The sequence below is a fragment of the Hippocampus bargibanti genome, linkage group LG17 (assembly GCF_051943395.1).
Source record: "Hippocampus bargibanti isolate YZ-2025 linkage group LG17, ASM5194339v1, whole genome shotgun sequence".
NCBI lineage: Eukaryota > Metazoa > Chordata > Actinopteri > Syngnathiformes > Syngnathidae > Hippocampus > Hippocampus bargibanti.
The window spans coordinates 783,339-807,353 of NC_142750.1; the positions used below are offsets into that span (position 1 = coordinate 783,339).

General features: G+C 44.8%; 2 protein-coding genes across 7 annotated transcripts in view; one reads left to right on the top strand and one right to left on the bottom strand.

Annotated features, from left to right (window-relative positions):
* caskin1 (CASK interacting protein 1) overlaps positions 1–8,055 on the top strand; it is a 34,114-nt gene extending 26,059 nt beyond the window's left edge. The window contains exons 15-23 of the mRNA XM_089018626.1: positions 736–854; positions 978–1,079; positions 1,149–1,287; positions 1,735–1,878; positions 2,639–3,616; positions 3,828–4,087; positions 4,521–5,079; positions 5,708–6,194; positions 6,677–8,055. Of these exons, the coding sequence (XP_088874752.1) occupies positions 736–854; positions 978–1,079; positions 1,149–1,287; positions 1,735–1,878; positions 2,639–3,616; positions 3,828–4,087; positions 4,521–5,079; positions 5,708–6,194; positions 6,677–6,767 (2,879 nt within the window). The 3' untranslated portion in view covers positions 6,768–8,055. The remainder of the gene's footprint in view (positions 1–735; positions 855–977; positions 1,080–1,148; positions 1,288–1,734; positions 1,879–2,638; positions 3,617–3,827; positions 4,088–4,520; positions 5,080–5,707; positions 6,195–6,676) is intronic.
* A 2,248-nt stretch (positions 8,056–10,303) lies between these two features.
* Positions 10,304–23,004, bottom strand: traf7 (TNF receptor-associated factor 7). Of its 6 annotated transcripts, none has more exons than XM_089019081.1 (22): positions 22,887–23,004; positions 21,818–21,982; positions 20,808–20,860; positions 20,634–20,722; positions 19,691–19,807; positions 18,835–18,927; positions 18,594–18,627; positions 17,474–17,684; positions 17,247–17,381; positions 17,069–17,164; positions 16,176–16,297; positions 16,016–16,089; positions 15,875–15,923; positions 15,200–15,327; positions 15,049–15,131; positions 14,927–14,966; positions 14,321–14,437; positions 13,464–13,586; positions 13,267–13,386; positions 12,171–12,302; positions 11,980–12,099; positions 10,304–11,898 (listed from the first exon to the last, which is right to left on the bottom strand). In XM_089019081.1, exons 3-22 carry the CDS (start codon positions 20,857–20,859, stop codon positions 11,884–11,886), a joined length of 1,950 nt encoding a protein of 649 aa, XP_088875207.1. In that variant the 5' UTR covers position 20,860; positions 21,818–21,982; positions 22,887–23,004; the 3' UTR covers positions 10,304–11,883. The 6 variants fall into 6 exon arrangements, with proteins under 6 accessions (XP_088875207.1, XP_088875205.1, XP_088875206.1 ...); XM_089019079.1 differs by having other exon boundaries at positions 19,676–19,807; XM_089019080.1 differs by having other exon boundaries at positions 20,631–20,722.
* Between the last annotated feature and the right edge of the window lie 1,011 nt (positions 23,005–24,015).

Below are 24,015 nucleotides of genomic sequence, written 5' to 3' on the forward strand. Positions count from 1 at the left end.
CGAGAAAATAAAACAATGTAAAGATGGACAGAATGTGACAAGGAGGACAGGAAGTCAGAGAAAATAAAACAATGTGTAGACGGATAGAATGTGACGTGACAGGAAGTCCGAGAAAATAAAACAATGTAAAGATGGCCAGAATATCACATGACGACATGAAGTAAAAAAAAAAAAAAAACATGTAAAGGCGCACAGAATGTGACATGGTTGCCAGAAGTCGAGAAAATAAAACAATGTAATGTGACATGATGTGTAGACGGATAGAATGTGACGTCATGACAGGAAGTCTGAGAAAATAAAATGATGTAAAGACGGACAGAATGTGACATGATGACAGGAAGTCCGAGAAAATAAAACAATGTAAAGATGGCCAGAATATCACATGACGACATGAAGTAAAAAAAAAAAAAAAAAACATGTAAAGGCGCACAGAATGTGACATGGTTGCCAGGAAGTCCGAGAAAATAAAACAATGTGTAAGGAAATAGGGCAATTTGCGATGAACAATGCCTTTTCCAGACAGATGGCTCCGACCGGTGACGTAGGCTAGGGGCGGGGCGTAAGGAAGCCATTGGCTGACAAGTTGCTTATCAAACGGCAAATCTGATTGGCAATCAAGGATTTGTCATTTAGCTCCGCCCTTCGAATCGTCTGTCGCTTGATGCTGCTTTCCGATCTTGAACCCAACCGGTGTTTTTTTTTTTTTTTTTTTCTCTCTCTCTTGCTGTCCGCTAGTCGGTTCTGCCAGTTCTTCTCGGACATCGAGCCTATCGGGCTGCCCCCTCCACGAAGCGCCTCCTTATGATGCCGCAAGCAACAGGAAGGGGGAGGCGCCGGGACCAGGCGAGGGCAAGGTAGGATGGTCCCAAAATCCAGAACCGGCCACCAGAATTAGCGGTTATGGGACCATGTAGCCCCCTTATATGTCAATGGAAGTCGGTGCGCGTATCGCTTTAAGTGTGTTTTTGTGTTTGTAGGATGTGGCAACCATTGGAATGACGAAAGCAGCTCACCGAAAGAAGTCGACGACTGAAATTAGCAAAGCGAGTGTCACGGAGTGGCTCCCTGAACACAAACCTGTGAGAACATTGGAAATATCGTGGAGACTAAAAGTGCAAAAAGACAATCTGTGTTTGATGATCCCGTAGGCCAATCTGGGAGAATGGTTGTGCGCCGTCGGACTGAGTCAGTACCACCAAGTGTTGGTGCAAAACGGTTACGAGAACATCGATTTCATCGCTGACATCACTTGGGAGGATCTGCAGGAAATTGGCATTACGAAACTGGGTAGGAGACGCTGAATAAATGCTTTCCAAACCTCTTTTCAGGATTTATTAAGATTATTTTCAAGGCTAAGCTAATATTTACAAACACAATTCTGCCCAGGTTGGAACAAACGCAAGATGCTTGTTTCAAGGGTTAATTTAAATCGCAATTTTGAACTCATTAGGCAACTTCAATTTAGCCAATTAATTCTACCTAGCTAGCTACACAGCTAGCTGTCAAATCTATATCGGGTAGCTAGCCAGCTGACAAATCTATATCAGGTCTCTATAGCTATTTTATCTATCAATCTCTCAAGTTATCGAGCTATCTATCGAGCTAGCTAGTTGTCAAATCTGTAACTACCAGCTAACTAAATAGCTAGCTAGATATCAAATCTGTCTGTCCATCTATTCATATTTATGTATGTATTTGTTTTTGAATATCTATCTCTTCCTGTGAACGTTGTAGGGCACCAGAAGAAGCTAATGCTAGCAGTGAAGCGACTGGCCGAAATGCAGCGCAACTCAGACGGACGCGCTTCCCTCCGAAAGAAGCCGCCACCACTCACGCAGCAGCAGGAAGCGATGTCCGTGGAAAGCACGCCGCCCGATGGTAGGTAAACGTATTGTTGAGAAATTAGCATGCTAGGGGGTTCAAAGTCAAGCGCGGTGATACCTCAGTTTAAAGCCACGTGATTGGTCAAGAACGCAGCAGTGAGGGGGGGGGGGGTTTAAACATTAGAGAGACAGGTAGACAACAGAGCGAGAGTGAGAAAATGGATCGAAAACAGTGGAGTTTGGACTCGTTTCAACTTTATTGATAATATTATTATTATAGTCTATTGACTGCAAGGTTAAAATATCCCATCAATCAGGCTCCACAAATAACCCACAAAAGCCATCTGTACACTTGATGCAAAAAGCTATCAACCCAGCTAAACAGAACACAATTGATGAGGAACAAGGTAAAATGATAGCAGAGAAAATTCCTCAAAATGGTGAAAGAAGAAGGCCACTACGTTCCTCATCAAGTGGTTAAAGCTGATGGAAGCGGCCACTCCATCAAGCCATCAACGACCATCACAAAGGTCAATAAAACCACTTTATTATATAGTACACTTTATTTCTTTAATTATAATACCATAGCACATTTATTAGACATAAAATAAGGTATATTTTGTGTAGTTTTAAGGCTTATGTAGTCGAAAATTATGTTTTATGGGGACCGGGGGAACAGATTATTCTCATTTTAATGGTTTCCTATGGGAAATGAATTTTTGGGATACACACTTTTCGCCTTGCACACTGTGTGTGGAAACCAATTAAGTTTGTAAGCCAAGGTGTCAGTGTAAATCTTTTTTTGGTGTGTCTAGATGCGACGTCTGCAAAAATGAGCACCTTCCAGGACAGCGAGTTGAGTAGCGAGCTGCAGAACGCCATGAGCCATTCCGCTCAACCAACGCACGCTCTCAACAAGGATCCCGAAGACTTCAATTCGGGGGTCGGCGGAGCGCCCAAGAAGGAGGCGAGGACCGCGAGGCAGCCAAGCGGTCAAGGAAGCTCCGCCTCCCACAGAAGCGGCAAACACCGCCACGGCCACGCCCACGCCCACTCCCAGCCCGCCCCTCCCTACACGCCGCCGCACACCCCGACAAAAACCAGGACGGCGTCATCGTCCTCCGCCTCGTCTGTCCAGAGCACGTCCTCACCCCAGTCCAAACGTCGGGCGTCCCCCCAGTCGGCGCAAGGGGACGCGCCTCCGTCGCCGAACCGCCGCGGCGCTCCGGAACAGAATCGGAACCGGCCGCCCGAAGCGCAACCGGCGGCGGACGGCGAGGAAGCCGAACCCTCGGCGCTCCGCAAGAAGCGGGCCGACAGCCTGAACCGGCACGCCGCGGCGGACGGCGACGACCGGGCGCCGGCGATGGGCCAAGGCGCCAACGCCAGAACGGAAGGCGGCAAATACGCCACGGTCACTCACCGCGTGGGGCGGAGCCACTCCGTCCGCAACCAGGACAAAACGCTTCCTCGCCACCAGCCGCCGGCGTCCATCGCCTTGCGCCAGAAGAAAAAAGGGCCTCCGCCGGCGCCGCCCAAACGCTCCAGCTCGGCCATTTCCACCTCCGACTGCAACCTGGCGGAAGGCTCCGCCCCCTCGCCGGCGGCGACGCTGGATGTGCCTCAACGCCAGCCGCGGCGGGCCAGCGACGCGGGCGTTGCGCTCCAAACGGACGCCGTGGACACCAACAGCGCCGGGAGCGTGAGGAGCATCGCCGCCATGTTGGAAATGTCTTCCATCGGGGGCGGGGCTAAAGCCATGGCCCTGCAAAAGAATTTCCTGCAGGTACGACGCGCGTTTATCGTGCTCGCGCGGCGGCGCCAAAACCCCCGCTGACGTTCTAGAATAATAATCATCATCATCATAATAATAATAATAATAATAATAATAATGATGATGATAATGATGATGATGATAATGATATTGATAATAATAATAATAATAATAATAATAATAATGATGATGATGATACTAATAATGATAATAATCTGTCGACTTTTCAGGCGGGAAAACCATCGGCCTGGACGGCAAAGTGGTGAACCGCCGACGGACCATCAGCGGGCCCGTCAGCGAGCTGGTGGCGGCGGCGAGGCGGGACCAGCCGACGCTGTCCGTCATCTCCCAACCGGAATCCTGCCCCGCCCCCGTGACCTCGTCCGCCCCCAATCCGAATCCCGGAGCCAGTGGGACTTGTTTGGAAAATCTGCCCTTTGCAGAAGAAGGAAGCTTGACCATTCGCCGACAAGCTCGAGGAGAAGGACAGGTAGCTATCAATAGATTCTTATCTGTCTGTCTCGCTAGCTAGCTAGCTAACTGATCTCGCTATTTGTTGGGGCTTAGAACAGAGCCCTGTGGCACATATTGAAAATGAGCTTTGAAAGGCGCTTAGAAATGAAATGTATTGTTATTGTTATTTGTTTCCATTGTTAGCTAGCTTTCTATCTGTTTATTTTTGTGACATTCAGTGTATTAGCTAACTATCCAGCTAGCTAGCTATATGGCTACCTAGGTGGCTAGCTATCTAGCGAGATATCTGTTGCCTAGCTGGCTAGCTAGCTTTCTATTGACTTCCGGGTTGGCTGCCACTGCTCACAAATTTACGGAGAAAAGGAAAGAAAGAAGTAGAAACCCAAAATACAGGATTTGACTGTACAAAAAAATGACCTCTTACCACGAATGTATGAATTTTCCGTTAGTGTGTATTTTGTGTGTGTCTGCAGAGCGACGGCGAGGGCGCGCCGAGCGCCGCCGCCGCCGGCTACGCCCAACAAGACCTCACCCGCGCGGAAGCCACGGCCACCTTCAAGCGCCGCCCCCGCGCCTCCAAGGCCCACCCCAACGGCTCGGGCTTCACCCTCCAGGAGTCGTCCACCGTCAAACGCAGACCCAAAAGCCGCGACAAAGAACCGGAGGGCTACGCGGGCCCCGACCTGGAAGACCCCCCGCCGGGCGAGTCGCCCGACACCGCGCGGCCGCTAGCTTACCAGAACGGCACGGCCGCCGTCAAGCGTCGCCCCGTTTCTGACGCCGGGGCGACGGAGCAACCGCTGGCGCAAGATCAGGCGCCATCTGCCGCTTTGGAAAAAAGTGTTCCCGCGGGCGGCGACGAAGCTTCCTTGAAAAAACCAAAGCCGCCCGTGTCGCCCAAGCCGGCCGTGGCGCAGATCAAGAGGCAAGGAGGCCTGCAGAACGGCCCGCCGTCGGCCTGCAGCAAGACGGTGCCTCTGCCGGGACCGGGCACGCCTGGAAGTCCAGGTATGAGGGGCGGGAGGGGGTGTGGCCGCGGTGATTTTGAAGCCCCGCCCAGATGATTTGCATAACAGGATGGCCAAATGTGGCGTCCCGTCCAGTTGGTGTTGCTCGGGTTTTGATCGGAGGCGGGCAAAGCTCCCGTCCAAATAAATAGTCCCTCAAAAGGAATGAGAATAAGAATACATTTCAAAACTCTCAAGAACACTTTATAGTCACAGGATCGTTTTTCTCTGCGGGTGAGCGGCGGCAGCCACACGCGCCAGCATTCACTCAACTCAAATAGATAGAAAGTTAGCTAGCTAGATAGCCAGCCAGATAGCTAATTTCTAGCTAGATAGCTACTATATAGACAGCTAATAGATAGCAAATAGCTATCTAGCTAGGTTTGCGGTGAATGCGGATGTCCAGGACAGATGCCGCCCCCTGCCCCCCCCAAGGCAGTTTTCCGCATGACGTCCGAAGCACACGTGCTGTGTTGTGTGACTCGTGTCCTCGTTTTGAACGAAACGAGAGCAGGCGGTGAACTCGAGTCCTTAATGAAAGCCCCCCGGGGGGCTCGAACAGATTTGCACGCTGACCTCCCGCTCTTCTTCTTCTTCTTCTTCTTCTTCTTCTTCTTCTTCTTCTCAAGTGGAAGGAAAAAAGGTGCCTCCTCCCGTCTCGCCCAAACCCGCCCCGCCCCCCACGGCGCCCAAACCCACCAAACTGATCCAGCCGGTGAGCAGCCCGCCTTCGCCTTTGCCGACGCCCACCGCGGCCACGCCCCCGGCAAAGCTTCACCCCGGCCTGGCGCGGCGGAGCGGCTCGCCGCCTTCGCTGGCCAATTCCAACGGCGCCGGCCCGTCGGCGCAGAGTCCGCGTAGCCCGCAGACGCCTACCACGCCCACGACGCCGCAGACTCCTCAGACCCCCGCCACTCCCAGCCCGCCGGTCAAGCCCCCCCGCTCTTCCATTGGCAGCGTATCCGTGGACGGCGGGACGACGGCGGCGGCGGCGGGGATGAATACGCCGGCGTCGTCAACCGCGGACATTTTGGCGCATCAGAAGTTGGAGGAAACCAGCGCGTCGCTTGCCGCCGCCCTGCAGGCCGTCGAGGACAAAATATTGCGGCAAGACGAGTGAGTAGAGCGCAACTCGCGCAAAGACACAAAATAGCATCAAGTCCACTGAAAACACTTACTTTCTTTAGCCCTTTCGTCGTTCTTTAGCTCGGAATTAGTAGCAGTTCTTGCTATCTGTCAGCTAGCGAGCGGTCAGATCCATATGTAGCAGCTAGCTAGCTACTTAGCTAGCTATTGAATCTATCTTGATAGCTATCTATCAGCTATCTGGTTGTCAAATCTATATTAGCTAGCTAGCTTGTTAGCTAACTATAAAACACATCTAAGTAGCTATCTACATAGATAGCTAGCTGTCGAATCTATATCTAGTAGCTAGCTCGCTAGCTATTGAATGTATATACCCATCTAGATAGCTATCATATAGCTAGCTAGCTGATAGATATCGATTTGACAACTAGCTAGCTATCGAATATATCTGTTTAGTTATCTATCTAGCTAGCTAGCTAGCTAACTATCATAACATCATTCTGTGTGTGCAGTTCGGAACAAAAACCCACGGTGAGCATCCTGGACGACATCGGCAGCATGTTCGACGACCTGGCCGACCAGTTGGACGCCATGTTGGAGTAACCGGGCTGCCCCGGTTAGCGGCTCCGTCCTTCGCCGTTGGACTTGAACTACTAGCGATTGAAAAAGCAACAGTGTGATGGTGACCCATCCATCGGATGCTACGTGTACATTCTAAGCATGGAGAGTTTATATCTACTGAAAAAAAAAATGTCCGGCGTTAGCACAGTGCTACATATCTAATCGACTACCGACCATTATGAAGCTCTCGCTCTTATGATCCACGTTCCGGTGATGTGTGAGATTTGGATCTTCTGGTGTTTTGAGCAAAACCGGAGCCGTTAGCTACTAAATAAAATGTACGTGTGCGCGTATGTGAGAGGATGGCTAGCTGTTGCGCGTGTGCGTTGTTGATTTGCTTGACCTTTCACCTTTCACCTTGAACGTATCCACTCACACGTGCTAACGTTGGAGAAGCACAATATGGACATGGACGTGAGCAAAGGCCTGCAGATCGAGGCCTGCAGCAGGTTGTCGTTGAGATATCAAGATGAGATTTTAGGATGACAACAAAATAACAAAGTGTTTCCGTGGAAGATTTTATCACATTTTTTTTTGGCCATCACCAAACCAAACCGTGATGGATTGGATGACTGCCGTGTAGAAATATCGTAGCACCTCCTGTGGCGGGCTATGCTTCTTCAGCTACCTTTCGAGAGTTTACTTGCATTTTATTTTGAAATTTAAAAAAACATCAAATCTGTTCTCGATCTTAATTATCACGATCTTTAGGGATGTTCATTGTTCATTCCGCCATTTTGTTTCACGTCTCAAGTACTCATAGCTATCTATTCGCTAGCTATTAGCTATCTATTTGTTAGCTATTAGCTATCTATTTGCTAGCTAATAGATAGCGAATAGATAGCTATTAGCTAGCGACCCCGCACCCACGTGTAGAAAGGAAAATCATCTGCTAAAATCGCAGCTCTCGGTTAAACACTCTTGGTTTAAAAATGTTGTACTGGGAACTTCATATCTTGTTCTCAGCTTTTATTTTGAAGGCACGTTGGGGTTGAGGTAGAAAAGGGACAACAAAAGGTCTTATTTGACTTTATTTAACTAAAAAAAAGTGAATTTCCTGCCTGTGCTTATGTGAAGGGATACCAGAGCGACGTGTCCACTTTTTTTGTGAGACGGAAGCCGAACGTGAGTGCGTGTTTTGTGTTGCGCCGCTTTTGATTTGATTGTGTGAAACTTTTGCGTGTGATTGTGGCCGTGAGTTGGTGTGCTTGCAGTGACTGCATCGTATGGCTCATCTGCTCTCAAGAAATAAACGTTCTATACAAACGGCGCCATTTCCTGTCTTTTGCTGTTTTTGCGGGCGTCAGGGCCTGCAAGGCCTTCTCTGCTGGCCAGAACTAGCGCACTGTATGTGTAGCGAGCTACATAAGGAAAATACCGGGCAATAGCTATTTGGCTGGCTGGCTAACTATCTAGATGGCTAGCTATTAGCTAACTTCTTGCCAGTATTTCTTAAAATACTTTCAAGTCACAAGCCAACAGCACCCCCTAGTGACCATGTAGTAATATCACAGCACACTTGCCGCTGATTGATTCAGACGTAGCACTACTGAAGGCCTCGGAGTGACATATACGGCCCGCCGCTGGTTTTTGTTTCGAGTTTGTTCGCGTGGAAGTGTCACTCAACTGAAATCGAACGCCTCAAGGCCACGAATAGTAAAATAACCACAAAAAAACGCCAAGTGTTTATTTTGCCGCCATCTTGTGGCATGTACAGGTAACTCGGTGACTGTATTTGCCGAAATGCCAAATGAGGCAATGAAGGCAAAGTCACGAAACCTTTTTAAAAGTTTAATTCTTCAGTTCAAGTTCGGTATTCGTGTTCTTTTTAATAAAAAAAAAATCCAACAATGCTCATAATTCATCATCAACAGGTGAAAAATGTGGCGTGCACGGCCACGTTTCAGCGGCGCTCGCTGGTGAGACATCGCGCGTTGAAGTGAACACAGTCTTTGAGCCTCTTTGAAGTGAATTGCGATAGAAATATCGATCCTGGGTTATTTTAGGGGCACTTTGAGGGCAAATTGGGCCGGTAATTAAAACACGTGCGAGTGGGCGTGGTTTAATGAGAGCAAATGTTTGGTAGCCACCGAATGAAGACAGGTGATTGCTTGCAGGGATTACTTCGTGTCTTTTTACTTTTTTTCACGCATTAAATGGATCGTGACGTCTGGTCACGATCAATGCTGTATAATATTGGATTATCGATTGGATGATGGAGCACCGAACGGATCGTAACTCCTTGGGACATCGTAACTCGAGGACATCTTGGGCGGAACGAAGGATGTACGCTTTGAGGACGGCGTGGGATCGATTTTTCCTTGAGTCACTTTGGCTTTCCAAACAAGCGGTGTCGTGGTGGGGTGAGTACACAACTAACTCCACGCGTGTTGTCGAGAAAAGAGGCTTTTTTTCCGCCCTGACATTGTTTGCATTTTGGACAGGCTTGTTTTAATCAAAGAGCCTTCCACCCTTACCGATGGCTAATGTCACATTGAGTGTTGAATATGGTTGTTTTCGTTTGTTTGGGTGTCTATTGGGTTTGATCGCTCTTGAAATGATGTAGCGCCGTGTGGTTCCACTGGAGGGTGCTGTTGCTTAAGAAAATAATCGGACATAGCGCATATCGGACGAAGGCGGAAGTAGACGCCGAAACATGTCAGGTATTTGAACACTGTCTCTAAGGAAAGAATCTGCTTTAAATTAGATATCAAGTAGACAGGATGAATTTAGTACAAGGACATAGCTCTTGTTTCTTTTTCCGCTTACTCCATTTCCGGCTTACGAATGTCAGCGTTCACCCAACCTGGAAGTGTACGCCACTAACTCAAATATAAAATCGGCACGATAACCTTTAAATAAATAAATAATAATAATAACGGGAAAATGCTCCTGTGACATGGAAGAAATCACATGTGAAATGAAACATATACAGGTAATTTTATGAAATGCATTATTGTTATTATTATTTATGAAATACAATTTACAGCAATCGATCAATCAATGACATAAGAATGTAGCTATGGTCAAAATTCAATGCACGTCCTCTTTAATCGTCAAAATGGTAAATACTCAACGTTCTCATTGTGGGACGAACAAAGGTTTTCGGATTCTGATTTTGGCTAGCTATCTATTAGCTAGCTCGATAGCTAGCTACATAGCTATCTAGCTCTTTGAGTCAGGAAACATTAGCTATCTAGCTAGCTATTAGCTTGCTATCTAGATAGCTAGATAGCTATTAGCTAGCTAGCTCGTTGAGTCAGGAAACATATTAGCTATCTATCTACCCAGCTTTCTATCTATATGAGTTATTCCGGACTGAGTGAACGCTGGCACGTGTGGCTGCCGCTGCTCACTCACGGAAAAACTTCTGACTGTAAAGTGACCTTGAAAGTTTTGAAAGGCGCTGATAAATGAAATGTACGATGGTGACTCATTTCCCATGGTGCAAAGTGTAAAAGCAGGTGAATTTAAAAACATATCCGAACAGGTATTACAGTCATAAAATGTGACTCCACTTCAAATGCGTACGACCGTTTTATTGATCGATGATCAATGTAACCATACACGATAACACATTTACATAAAATCTCATACGTAGTGGTTCAAAATGTGCCCTAACATGAAAGCAAAATACATTTGACAATGTTTAAATGTACGGCGGGTGCACCTTACTCGTAAATATGATGTGTTGCTATGACTACAGGCTTATATTTTCAGCCCAATATGGGCACTTATTCATCATTTTTGTCCGTATTGGCTTCTGCGAGTTTCTTACGAATCTGATGTCACTTCCTGCTGATTATTAACACATACAAAAATCTTATGATATACTATCGACACAATCGGGAGGAATTTATCCTCTCTTTGAATCCTTTGCATATGGCACTCATTAAAAGACGCACAAAATGAGATTTGTGTGTCTCATTAGTCTGCGCAGGTTCAGGATTTAAAGGACAACCGACACCATTTTTTTGTCTCCTCACTGACATCAGAAAAACGTTTGATAGCATCTAAAACACCCAAAACACACAGGCTGATATTTTTAGTCACATGCAAAATACCAATAAAAATGAGTTAGTGTCCCAAAAGTACTTCAAAATGATCTTGGAAATGGCGAGTTTCAGAAGGTCCCGCCCCCTTGTTCGTGACGTCACGCCAGGACGTCTTGCCTTGCTCTACAATCAAAACAATGGCTTCAGATTGGGAGAAGAAGCATCTTCTCTTGTTACTTATCCAGTTATGAATATGATTCAAATACTTCTGAAGAGGAAAGCATACATGAAAAATTTGTGTCAACTAGTATCACGCAACGATTCACCATAGCGTTATTGATGTAGTTTTCCTTCTAATTTCGACATCAACACGATGTTTTCAGATGAAAAAAAAAGTACCCAAAATGCATTGTGTGCCGCTTTGTCGGTCAGGGGCGTTCCTGACATGACATCATGGTCACCAACTCAAAAACAAGACTTCCTGAATATTCAGCGTGAGTCTTAAAAACGTAAAATATCGCTATATGCCGTGGAATAATTGTCAAATAGACTCAGTAGAAGTGATTTTACAAATTATGGCCGCAACTTGTCCGAAGGCGTCGGTTGTCCTTGAAGTCATTTTTCTTGATGTTTTGCATTGGACTAAAAAATATCAGCCTGCGTATTTTGGCTATTTTAGATGCTATCAAACGTTTTTTTTCTGATGTCAGTTAGGACACAGAAAAAATGGTGTCGGTTGTCCTTTAAGTCTCCCTGAACTGTAATCTGCTTTTATGAAATAATGTAAACAAGAAATTATTGAAGATATCACCAAAAAAAGCCATTTGGCGGTTTTTTGATTAAGCTGCAATGTCGAAGGAAACGGCGCGGCGCTCCAAATCCGGGCCCGAAACATTCAGTTTGCCAGCTTGCCATAATGCACAATGCGATGAGATGATGGAGGACCTTCAGGTGGTGACCTTGGAGGCCGCAAAGGTCAAAGAACCTTCCGGCAAATACTCGTCGGAATGCGGCTGTGAAGTCAAACAAAAGTGGCAACGGAGGCGCGCGACATTTCCGGCCCACGGCAAACAAACAAGCTCTTCGAAGGGATGCTTCTTCCTTCAGCATGTCCACACCTGGGAAGACCAAGGTCAAAGGTCAAAGGAACGAATGCGCGTGGGTGCATTTGTCGCCAAGACGTCAAATTTGGGGGTTACCTTCACCGTGCTGTCCACCGCGCCGGAGAAAAGGCGACCTCGGGACACCGCCAGAGCCGTGACGCTGCCCTGATGTCTGAGGAGGGTTTGGGTGCAGATCATGTTGTCCATGCTCCACACCTGAAGACACACCAAAGCCTTGAAGCTTCGTATTTTTGGAGGACCTCAAAGGCTAAATCGTCGTTGCGCACCCTCAGTGAACGGTCGTAGGAGGCACTGAACACTTTGGTCTGGTCGGGCGTGGAGATGACGGCCAGGGCGTAAACTGTCCCCACGTGACCCGTCAGGGTCCTCACCTGCTCTTTGGACTCAATGTCCCACACCTGGACAGGAAGGACATCTCACTGGTCTCAAGCACAAAATCGCCCAGCGGTGAATTTAGTTGTAAAGTGATACCTTGCCTTACGAACTTAATTGGTTCCCAGACAGAGTAAGGCAAAAAGTGTGTATCCCAAAAAATAATGTCCCATAGGAAGCCATTAAAATGAGAATAATCCGTTCCCAGGTCCCCATAAAACATAATTTTCTAATTTTCTAAGCCTTACAACTACACAAAATATACCTTATTTCATGTATAATAAATGTGCTATGGTATTATAATTAAATAAATAAACTGTACTGGATAATAAAGTGCTTTTATTGACCTTTGATGGTCATTGATGGCTTGATGGAATGGATTGGCCGCTTTCATCAGCATTAAACACTTGATGAGGAACGCAGCCTTCTTCTTTCACCATCTTGAGGAATGATTCCTTGTAAGCTTTGGCAGCTTGATCGTCAGAACTGACTGCCTCACCATGACGAAGGACACTATGAATCCCTGTACGACGCTTAAAGTTCTCGAACCATCCGTGGCTAGCCATGAAATCATCAATGGATGACAAACTTCCAGGTTGCCTCTGAGTGAAGTTGCCGTGCTTTCTCTGCCATCATTTTACCTAGTTCCTCATCAATTGTGTTCTGTTTAGCTGGGTTGATAGCTTTTTGCATCAAGTGTACAGATGGCTTGTGCGGGTTACTTGATGGAACCTGGTTGATGGGAATTTTAACCTTGCAGTCTACAGACTGGGGGCGGAGAATACAGAACAAAAATGAGTCGGCTGTCATTTTCTTGTTAGATGAACGGGCTCGTTTGCGAACGACACATCACTTATTGTGGTGCTCCATGTGTATTCCAAAAAATAGTTCGTATGCTAAGGTAAAATTGTCATCGATTTAACGTTCGGAAACCGAAATGTTCGTAAGCCAAGGGGTTCGTAAACCGAGGTATCACTGTAGTTTTCTTACGTGAATGAGATTTTCATAGGTGCCACAGACGATGTGGTGATTGGTGACGGCAATGGAGTAGACGCTGCCCCCGCTGGTCTGCAAGACGTGGACGCATTCCAAAGAGCGAATGTCCCAAATCTGTCCGGCAAAAAAAGGAGGAAGCGGTCAAGAGGAGAAAAATGGCGGGAGATGTTGCCGAGAGTTCCCGTTTATACCTTGATGGTCTGATAGGATCCGCTGTAAAGGTGGTTCTGGGAGGCCACCAGAGCTCTGACCCAGTGGTTCAGTCCAGTCAACTCCTTCTTCAGCTTCAACTCCGTCCCCACAATGTCCCACACCTGCAAACATTTTTGTGCAGTTGGACAGTTCCCTTCTGAAAATGTCGCGTCTCATTGTCACCGATGCATTATTCTCGTGTAGCGTTTCATTGTGAGTAGGCCTGTTTGTATTGTTCACTCATGATCAAAACAAGCAGACAGGGAATTGAATTGATTATAATGGGAAATGTTTCGGTTTTCGAACAATTTTATTATGCACAAATTTATGCTGTAAAATAGTTAAAAAGTGCTTTAAAAAATTGTTTTCTAGACTTGGAACGGATTAAAAAAAAGACATTGATTATAATGGAAAGTGGTGTTTTGGTTTTCGAACAAATAGTTTTTCGAACAGGTTTCTGGAACGGATTATGTTTGAAAACCTAAGTTTGACTTATTCATGACAGAGAAGCTTCTCCGAGAGAGAGAAAGAAAACGTTTATAGGGTCAGAAAAAGGGAAGTGTAAAAAAAAAAGTGTAATAGAAGTGTAATAATAATAATAATAATAATAATAATAATAATAATACATAATAATTATATAATAATAATACATTTCATTTTTAAGCGCCTTTCAAAACTCAAGGTCACTTTACAGTCACAGGATAGTTTTTTTCTGTGGGGGAGCAGCGGCAGCCACACGCGCCAGCGTTCACTCAACCCGGAAGTAACTCAAATAGATTGCAAGCTAATAGCTAGCTAGCGAACAGATAGCTAATAGTTAGCGAATAGCTAGCGAATAGAGAGCTAGTTGCCGTACCTTAATGGCCTTGAGGGAGCCGCTGAAGAGCATGTTGTGGGATGAGACCAGCGTGCAAACCGGGTTGTCGTGGGCGCGGATGGTGTTGACTTTCTGCAGGGTCTGGATATCCCACACCTACGCAAAAATCAATCAATCAATAACCCAATGCGCACGCTTTGAGAAGGCCAAGGCGGCAAAACAATGGAGACAAATAATAGTAATAATAAAATATTTCATTTTTAAGCACCTTTCAAAACTCTCAAGGTCACATTACAGTCACTGGATAAGTTTTTCTGCGGGTGAGCAGCGGCAGCCACATGCGCCAGCGTTCACTCAACCCAGAAGTAACTCAGATAGAAAGCTAGCTAATAGATAGCCAGCTAGACAGTTAGCTAACTAGCTAGATAGCCATATAGCTAATAAATAGTCAGCTACATAGCAAGCTAACTAGCCAGATAGCTAATGGATAGCAAATAGATAACCAGCTAGGTAGCTAGATTAACTCAAATAGATAGAAAGTTAGCTAGCTAAGAGATAACTAATAGTTAGCTAGTGAGCTAGATATAGCTAATAGATAGCAAATAGGTAGCTCGCTCAGGCGAAAAAAAATAAAATGGTCCTTACAATGATGGTGCAGTCGGCGGAGCCGCTGTAGAGGCGGTTTCTATGGAAACGGGGTAAGGGATGGTTAAAATCAGGCGGGTCGCGTGGACGCGAGCGTGCGTATAAGCTAGTACGCTAGTTACCCCTGGATGCAGAGCGCTAGCACGATGCCGTCGTGTCCTTCCAGGGTTTTCTGACACTTGTAGGTGGTGCACGTGTCCCAGACCTGAAAACACCAAAAATGAAAATGTGATTCCGCGCCTTCCTCGACGATTCGGCGCTCAACTTGCTAACCTTGATGGTTTTGTCTGAGGAGCCCGAAAAGAGCAAATCTCCGGTGGAGTAGACGCAGAGGCACCAAACGGGTCCCTGGTGGCCCACAAAAGTGCCTTTGCACTTGAAAATCTGCTGGGGGTCATAGGCTACAAAAAAAAAGAGTAGACAATTTTTAAAAAAGATTACTAAAACGGGACAGCGCAAAGACGACAAGCTATCCATCTATATAGCTAGCTAGCTTTTTAGCTAGCTCATTTCTAGCTAGCTAGGTCACCGAGTCTACTTGACGTTTGGATGAAAAGGACTAAAAGCTAACTCGTCTTCTAGCTGGCTAGCAAGCTATCTATATCTATTAGCTATATAGCTAGCTGGCTAGGTCACCGAGTCTACTTGACGTTTGGATGAAAAGGACTAAAAGCTAGCTAGCTTTCTAGCAAGCTATCTATCTGTATACCTATTAGCTATATAGCTAGTTAGCTTTGTAGCTAGCTAGGTCACTGAGTCGACTTGACGTTTGGATGAAAAGGACTAAAAGCTAGCTATTTGCTATTTATTCACTGGCTAGCTAGCTATATAGCTGGCTCGCAAGCTGTCTAGCTGTATATCTATTAGCTATGTGGCTAGCTAGCTTTTTTGCTCATCGCCTAGCAGTGAAGGAAAGACACCATTATCAATAAGGAAAGTGAGTCTTACAGCCCAAGATTCCCATGTTGAGTCTAGCGTTGATGTGGGACAGCTCGTCCTACGGGAACACAAGGAACAGATCATTGAAAATCAGATCGATTGATCTTCATGGAACCCCCCCCCCCCCAAATTAGTTATATTTGTACTCACGTTGAGCATGGAAGCATCTCTGCGAAATTCCATGAGGTCCTCGCCGAGTTTACTCTGATTCTCATCCAGCATGTCTGAAGCACGCAAAGGGCTTTATTAATTTATGCAACGTCAAAACTCAAAAATAAATACATCTTTATTTTTTCCGTTGGATGCTTACCGAACTTGAGCTCCAAGTTTTTTTCCAGCTGATCTAATTTCTCGGAAAGTTTTCCCAACATGGAGCGCAGGAAAGCAATGTCTTGGTCCTTCTGGGCCAAAGTCAGCTGCATCTCATGGAACCTGATGGGGCGGGGGGTCAAAGGTCAGGCGTGGCTAGAACAAAACCACTTCATAGGCGTGTCTGAGTGAAGGGATGCATCTGCGGAATTCATAAAGGAAGACAGTTGGTCCCCTTGTGTCTGAAAATGTGGCTTGGAATTGAAGTGGATTTACAATGTGTTGTAATGTATTGTATTTTGTGATTGTATTTTATTTATGATAGCACTTATGCTTGTCTGTGACTGTAAAGTGTCCTTGAGAGCTTTGAAAGGCGCTTAAAATGTAATGTATTATTATTATTTATGTGGAAGTGTCGCGGCTTGGACTTGAAGCGGATTTACATGGAACAGGAGATGTGCCACAATCTATTTTCGTCAATGGATGCTACCGCTTCGTGTTTGCTTTCAACATTTAGCTTGTAGTAGCACATTACACCACGACGTCCCCCCTCTCCTCTTTCATCTAGAACCGCTTCATGTCACAGAGAGGGTACAGCATGTGCTGAAGATTGAATGACTCTCTGTCTCTTTGTTTGTATTGTTATTTAGTTTTTGTTGGTGTTTTGACGTCAAGATGGCCACCGTGAGAGTGGCTGCCTTTACAGCAGCTCCGGTATTTTGTTTTTTCTACTTCTTCCTTTCCTTTCATCACTTTGCTGCTGTGAAATGTGACATTTCTCCACTACGAGACTAATCGAGGTCAATGCAATACAAAGTTGAATCCAAAAGGGGGTCCAATCCAAAGTTGCGCGCCCGCATGCATCCTTTGCGCCTGTGGATCGGGTGTGCTGACCTGTCATCGGTCTGCTGCAGAAACTCCTTCAGCCCTTCAAATTTACACATCTCCAGGTGTGTTTCGTACGTGTCCTGGTTCCCGATGAAAGTGCACCTGTTGGCAAGCCAGATGAGTGCAAGTGACCGCGCCGGACGCCATGACGCTTCTTGAGTTATTTGTCGGTTTGAAGATGTACCCGTATTTGGAATGGGGACACTTGATGTGCTCGCATTCTTTCAGGTGGGCCTCCAAGTTCATGGTGAGCAGTGGCGGGCACGAGGGGTTGTTGGGGCAGCGAACGGGCCGGTAGTCGCACGTGCCTTCGTGTTCTCTGAGCCGGGACAAAAAAAAAAAAAAAAAAAAATCGGGGTCACGGAGAGACGGGTAGCGAAAACGGGGTCGAAAGGTCGAGGCGCCTCGTACTTGCGCGCGGATAGTTTGATGGTGAAAGGGCAGCCCACCGGGTCCACCTCGAAGGGGCCGGGTTTGCCCGCCACCGCCGCGTTGGAGGCCCCGCCCCCGACGGTGGCCCTGCAGCCGTATTTACAGTGAATGAAGAGCTCGCCGATTTGCTCGGCGACTGCGATGTTGTTGACTACGACTGTTAGCTTGGCCGCATCCACCGGACATTTGTCTGCGAGGGAGGGTGGGCAATCGTCAATAACAAATAGAACTTACGGTATAGTACCGTATTTTCTGGCGTATAAGGCGCACCCCCAATGAATGACAATTTTCCCCCAAATATAATCTATAAATGTATACACTTTTCCAAATACAGTGATACCTCAGCTCACAAACTTAATTGGTTCCCAGAAAGTGTGTGTAAGGTGAAAAGTTTGTCTCCCAAACATTTATTTCCCATAGGGAACCATTAAAATGAGAATAATCCGTTAAAAATATAAAATATAATTTTCTACTAAATAAGCCTGAAAACGACACAAAATGTACCTTATTTTATGTATGATAAATGTGCTATTGTATTGTAATGAAAGAAACTATACTGCATAATAAAGTCATGTTATTGACCTTTGTGATGGTCTTTGATGGAGTTGTCTTTTGATGATATCCGAGTGAAGTTGCCGTGCTTTCTCTGCGATAATACCCTCACTCACACTGTCCCCTGCTAGCTGCTTTTCATTAATCCAAATCAACAAAAAAATTTCAACCTCTTCTATTGCCTGAAACTGTTGCTTAGACAACACAGAAACACCCTTAGCTACACGTAGCAATTTAGCGTACTGGGACGCAAAGTCACACAAACGCACACCTTGTTTGGTGTTTTTCGATGATCTCCTTCTTCTGCTCGACCATCATTTTCTTTAGTGTCCTCTTTGGCTTAACACTAGCCTGTGGTGGGGTCTTTTTGGTCCCATAATAGCAAAAGTACTCCACTCGATAACAAACTACTTCTGCACTCAAACAATGGGGGTGTGGAAAACTAGTCAATCAAGGCTTTTTTGGGTGCGCCTTATACAACGGGAAATACGGTACTTGAGAATGACATTTCAGTTCCACTTTTTTTGTCACATCCGTTCAAACTCACCTGAGGTCAGAGCGCATCGTCTGCAGAAGGTGTGCTGGGATAAAAAAAAAAATACATTCCATGAGTTTGTTTCGAGAAATGACAAAAGACAACAAGCTAACCAAACTGATATTAATTCTCCAGTTGATGAGTAGGATTTATTTCATAAAATTAAACCAACACTGTTAACAACTTGCGGGAATAGCCTTGCGGAAATAGCCTTAAAAGGGTCCAAAATGGTCAACAAAACCAGTCAACTCACCCCACAAGTGGTGATGACGGGGTCCTTGAAAACGTTGCAGCACAACTGGCAGCACAGTTTGACGGATGGCTGTTCGGCAAATACTTGAGGCTCCTACGCATCAACACAGACCGCAAAATTTTGATATCGCATATGGAAACAATACGCTTGCTGGTAGGGATGCACCAAAACACCAAAACAAACAGTTTTGCGCACTCATATTGCAGATTACCGCTAATTACAGTCATACCTTGGCTTGCCAACTTAATTGGTTTCCAGAAAGTGTGTGTCAGGCGAGTGTGTATTCTAAACATTAATTTCCCATAGGAAACCATTAAAATGAGAATAATCCGTTCCCAGGTCCCCATAAAACATAATTTTCAACTAAATAAGCCTTAAAAATACAGAAAACATAACTTATGTTTTTGTATAATAAATGTGTTATTATATTGTAATGAAAGAAATAAACTGTACTGTATAATAAAGTCATTTTATTGACCTTTGTGATGGTTGTTGATGGCTTGATAGAATGGATAGCTTTTTGCATCAAGTGTCTCAAAGAGCTCTACTGCAACTGCACCAGATGCAGGCAGACACACTCGAAAGTTGATTGATAGCCGGCTCCCTTGCTTGTCTTTTCATTTCAAATTGAACTGATGGCTTATTTGTGGAGCCTGATTGATGGGATATTTTAACCTTGCAGTCTACACTCTGCCTTTGAATGATCAATAAAGTCGAAACGAGTCCAGGTTTCACTGTGTTCTATCCTTTTTCTCACCTTTCTTGTTTGTATATGGACTGGTGACAGATGCTGCACATTTTCTGTATGACGGCGGCTGCATACAAGATGCGACGTACGTACACAAGTTGGACCCACCGTATCTTCTTCCTCTTCGTGCAAAGAGAAAGTCGAGCGCAGGGACATGTTGGACTCGGAATGGAGAGATCGCACTGAGATGGCCGAATCCGACCTTCGGGGGGTACCGATGGGCGGCTGGAAGAAAAAGGGCAATCCAGGAAAGTGTCAGATAATCAGGATTCAGATTTCGCGCAGGCGGTTTGATCTTAACTCATTTCCTGCCATTTACAAATTTATTCAGGAAGTGAAAATGTGACGTAGAGCGCCATTCCCGAATTTGGGCTTTGTTTTTGCTTGTTTAGGTGTCGATAAAGCGCTGGCCAGACCTCTGGTGATTTCCCCCTTCCACAAGGGGGCAGCATTTGCTTTTATTGTCCGTGTTAGCGCTTTGTTCAGGCTGTTTGCAAAGCGCGATATCAACCAATATCATTCAGGAATGAACTTGTTTTTTTTCTGCTGAAGGAAGAGGGTCTAAGGCACAGGTGTCAAAGTCAAGGCCCGGGGGCCAAATCCGGCCCGCCACATCAATGTTTTTCGGCCCACGAAAGCAAATCAAACTCGCTAAAATCCTCACCAAAATGTCATATTTTTGGATGTAAACCACAATAAGTCATTATTCTTGACTTCAGATTTGAAAACTACTTATTCCCAGAAAGTGTGTGTAAGGCGGAAAGAAATACAATACAATACATTTTATGTATTGTATTTTGTACAGCTGCCCGCATTTCAAGCTCAGATAACTTCAGATCCATTTAACTTAGGAATAAACTCTTTTTTTCTGATGAAAGAAGAGAGTCTAAGGTTTTGAACGCTGTATTAAATGTTTATGTCATCCTAAAAGTCAAATATTGTGTGGGTCCTGGAATTTGAGTGACAATGACAAAAACCCTGGCACTGGGGTGGACCCTGTGTCACTTTTTTTATTAGTTAAAATGCATATCATCACACAAAAAAGTACCACCATTCCATCCTCGTCATCTCGAGGAGAGTAGTTCAAGGTACTGGAGGAAGATGGAGTTCTTCGATGTTGTTTATAAGTGGTGGATGTCTCTGTTGAAAAGACACAAATAATATTTGTCATTAATGAACAAACGACAAAAACAAATGGTTATTGATGATGTCATCGGCGCTTCACCTTTCGCTCCTGCAGCCACGGCTGCGAAGGTCGGGCCGAAAGAAGCCTCCATCCTGCTTTGCAGAAGCCTAAGGTCAAACTAACATTTATTTTCCTTAAAGGACAACCGACACCTCCGAACAAGTTGCGTCCATAATTTGTAAAATCACTTCAAATGACTTCTACTGAGCGTATTTGACAAAGATTCCAGCGCATAAAGCTAGATTTGACCTTTTAAGACTGGCGCTGAATATTCATGAAGTCTTGTTTTCGAGTTCGTGACGTGATGTCACGTTAGGAACGCCGCTGACCGAGAAAGCGACACACAATGCATTTTGGGTAATTAGTTTTGTCTGAAAACACCGTGTTGATGGCGAAATTAGAAGGAAAACGACATCAATAACATGATGGTGAATCGTTGTGTGTCGCAGCCAATTGCGGTAACACGCATAAAAAAGGTGTAAGTTGACACAAATTCCCAGCGGACAAATCAGCCCATTTCCAACGGAGCTTGTGCGGCATCTTGTGCATTTTTTGGGACACTGCATTGGAGTCCAGACTGCTCGAATTCATACCGATGTACTTCTTTAATCGATTGCAAACATTTATGCTTTCCTCTTCAGAACTATTTGAATCACATTCATAACTGGATGAGTAACAAGAAAGCATCTGAACTCTCTGAAGCCATTGTTTTGATTCTGGAGCAAGGCAGTTTGTGAAGGAATATCCTAGCGTGACGTCACGAACAAGGGGGCGGGGACCTTCTGAATCTCACCAGTTTCGATCTTATTTTGTGGCAGACGCTTGAAGTCATTTTTTTATTGGTGTTTTGCATTTGACTAAAAATATCAGCCTGCGTGTTTTGGCTATTTTAAATGCTATCTAACGTTTTTCTGATGTCAAAAAATGGTGTCGGTTGTCCTTTATTTGTGATTTAACATTGCATTTAGCAAAACAAATGTCAATCGAAAGTGTGCTTGTTTACATTTGTAAGCGTATTAAATGACTGGTGTGCATCTATTTAGTCTCACCCCGTTTGCCGAGTCAGCCCCCGCCCGGGAATGAATGGGCTGTGCTGTGAATGGTCGCTGTGACTTTTGCCTTTTTACTGGATTAGCTGTTATGGTGACTCGTCGGGTTGCTGCTGCTCATTACTTGACGCACACAAAAAGTAGCTGGAGGATAGTAGCTTGTTCCTGGAACCACACATGGCGAAAAAATATATGAAATGTTAGAACGCTTATAAATACAATGTAAATAAAAATGTATGGAACATATGATGGGAATGAAAGAGCTATATGACAAAAAACAGATTTGAAAATGACAGTTTTGATGACAGTGTGTATAACTGCACTTAATAGCAAATTTATGACTTCTAACCTCGCAAATTTGTGATTTTAAATCTAGCAAATTTGTGACTTTAAATCTAGCAAATTTGTGAGTTTAAATCTAGCAAATTTGCAAATTTGAATATAGCAAATTTGTGACTTTAAATCTAGCAAATTTGCAAGTTTGAAACTCGCAAATTTTGCCTCATTTATAAAAAAATGTTTTTTTTTTCACCCTGACTCTAGTGCTCTTCCGTAAATTCGACTTAAAGCCAAAAGCTAAAGTAGTTTAGCGGATGATTGAATGATGAAGTATTTCTCGACCTAGATGTGCTCCAAATGCTAACCAGGATATTGCACTCGTCGTATTTGCACAACCAGAAAATGTCCGTCAAAAGAGGGCAAAGTCAGCCAAAAAAAGGGGGGCGGATGCAAAGTTGGATTCTGACACTTGAGCAAATGTCAGTGATTTTTTTTAACACACGTTTCCGCATGTGAAAAGGGATGGATCTTTGTAACACAAACAGCAAGGTTTTATCAGCTGTCATTTTGGAAAGCTAATGTTTTTTTCCCACTGCAATGACGAAATAGCTAACGCTAGCGGAGCGCGCTTGTTGGCTAGCGCAAGTTAGCTATTTTCTTCGACTAGCAATCACAACCATAGATCAATCTCTTTATTAGCTTCGCACGCTGAAAACAGACAGATGCTGTTTTCCCATAACTAGCGGGATCGTGTTTTTCTTTTGAATGTCGGTTGAATAAACGCACATACCATTGTTTCAGCAACAGCGACGCTCCAAGTTTGGAGACGAATTCCTAAATTGCTTTTTTTTTTTTCCACCGCCCCCTCCCTGGCGTCGAGCTCACGCTTGACAAGCAAGCTCGTCTACCGACGCCGCAAAGCACACTGGGAAATGTAGTGTAACGCGCGCTCTCGTTTGTTGAATTGTTAACGCTTTTCGGTGGATAAACTACATTACCCATAACCGACTTCGCGTAAACGTCATTCGATTCGGAGCTGTCAGCTCAGCGCAAATAATAATAATAATAATAATAATAATAATAAATAAAGTGACTTTACAGTCGGCAAACATTCCGACCAGGCGTTTTCGTTGATCCTGGCAAGAATCGAACCATGATGCGCAAAGGACCAGAACCAAAATAAAAATAAAATGAACAAATATATAAATAAATAAAATGAACAAACGAGAGCTCGCAAGCCCAAGTAACGTCTTTATAATTACATAATTCTATACATTTAGAACAATTAAACAAAACTGCATTTGGTCAACAACGAGATGTGCAGTGTAAATAGTCCACTAGAGAGCGCTGTTTTACTATCTTCCAATTATGGAAGCAGTGGTTTGAAACATCCTTGTACTTTTTTTTTCAAAACCGGCTTCAAATGTCCATCGTACGTGCAAAAAAATATATATAAAATATTATCGAATATTCACATAAAATGTAACGCAAATATGTGTTGTCTAGATAATGTAACACGTCTATGTAAGCTCTCGGCCGTCATCTGTATTTCTTTGAAGGTGTCGGACGTTTCGCTTCTCATCCAAGAGGCTTCGTCAGCGAACTAAAATTTGCTGGTGGTGAGCCTCAATCTGCAGTACATACACCTAAAAGCTAGCAACCACTCATTTGACGACAATGAGGTTTGAATCTTAGCGAAAGAAAATAGATGGTTTGAAAGGGGGGGAAGACTGCAAACCCCTTCACTAAATCGCCATGGTGGGGTGAGGTTTAATTTGCACTCTATATATGCATCTGTTAAAGTTTCAGAAACGTCCTCATGTTGAAAAAAATGACCCAAAAATGATTTTTTTTGGTGTGTATTTTCATTTCACTTGAATACACACACTTTATTACTCACTGTGTGTGTTTGTGTGTGT

Excerpts from the sequence above, each read along its gene's own strand:
- traf7 (XM_089019076.1), bottom strand. The coding sequence starts at position 20,859 with ATGGAGGCTTCTTTCGGCCCGACCTTCGCAGCCGTGGCTGCAGGAGCG. Across the intron at positions 18,628-18,834 it reads CCGTCATCACCACTTGTGGG|CACACCTTCTGCAGACGATG; the intron begins GTGAGTTGACTG and ends TTTTTATCCCAG. Across the intron at positions 15,328-15,874 it reads CAACATGGGAATCTTGGGCT|CCTATGACCCCCAGCAGATT; the intron begins GTAAGACTCACT and ends TTTTTTTTGTAG.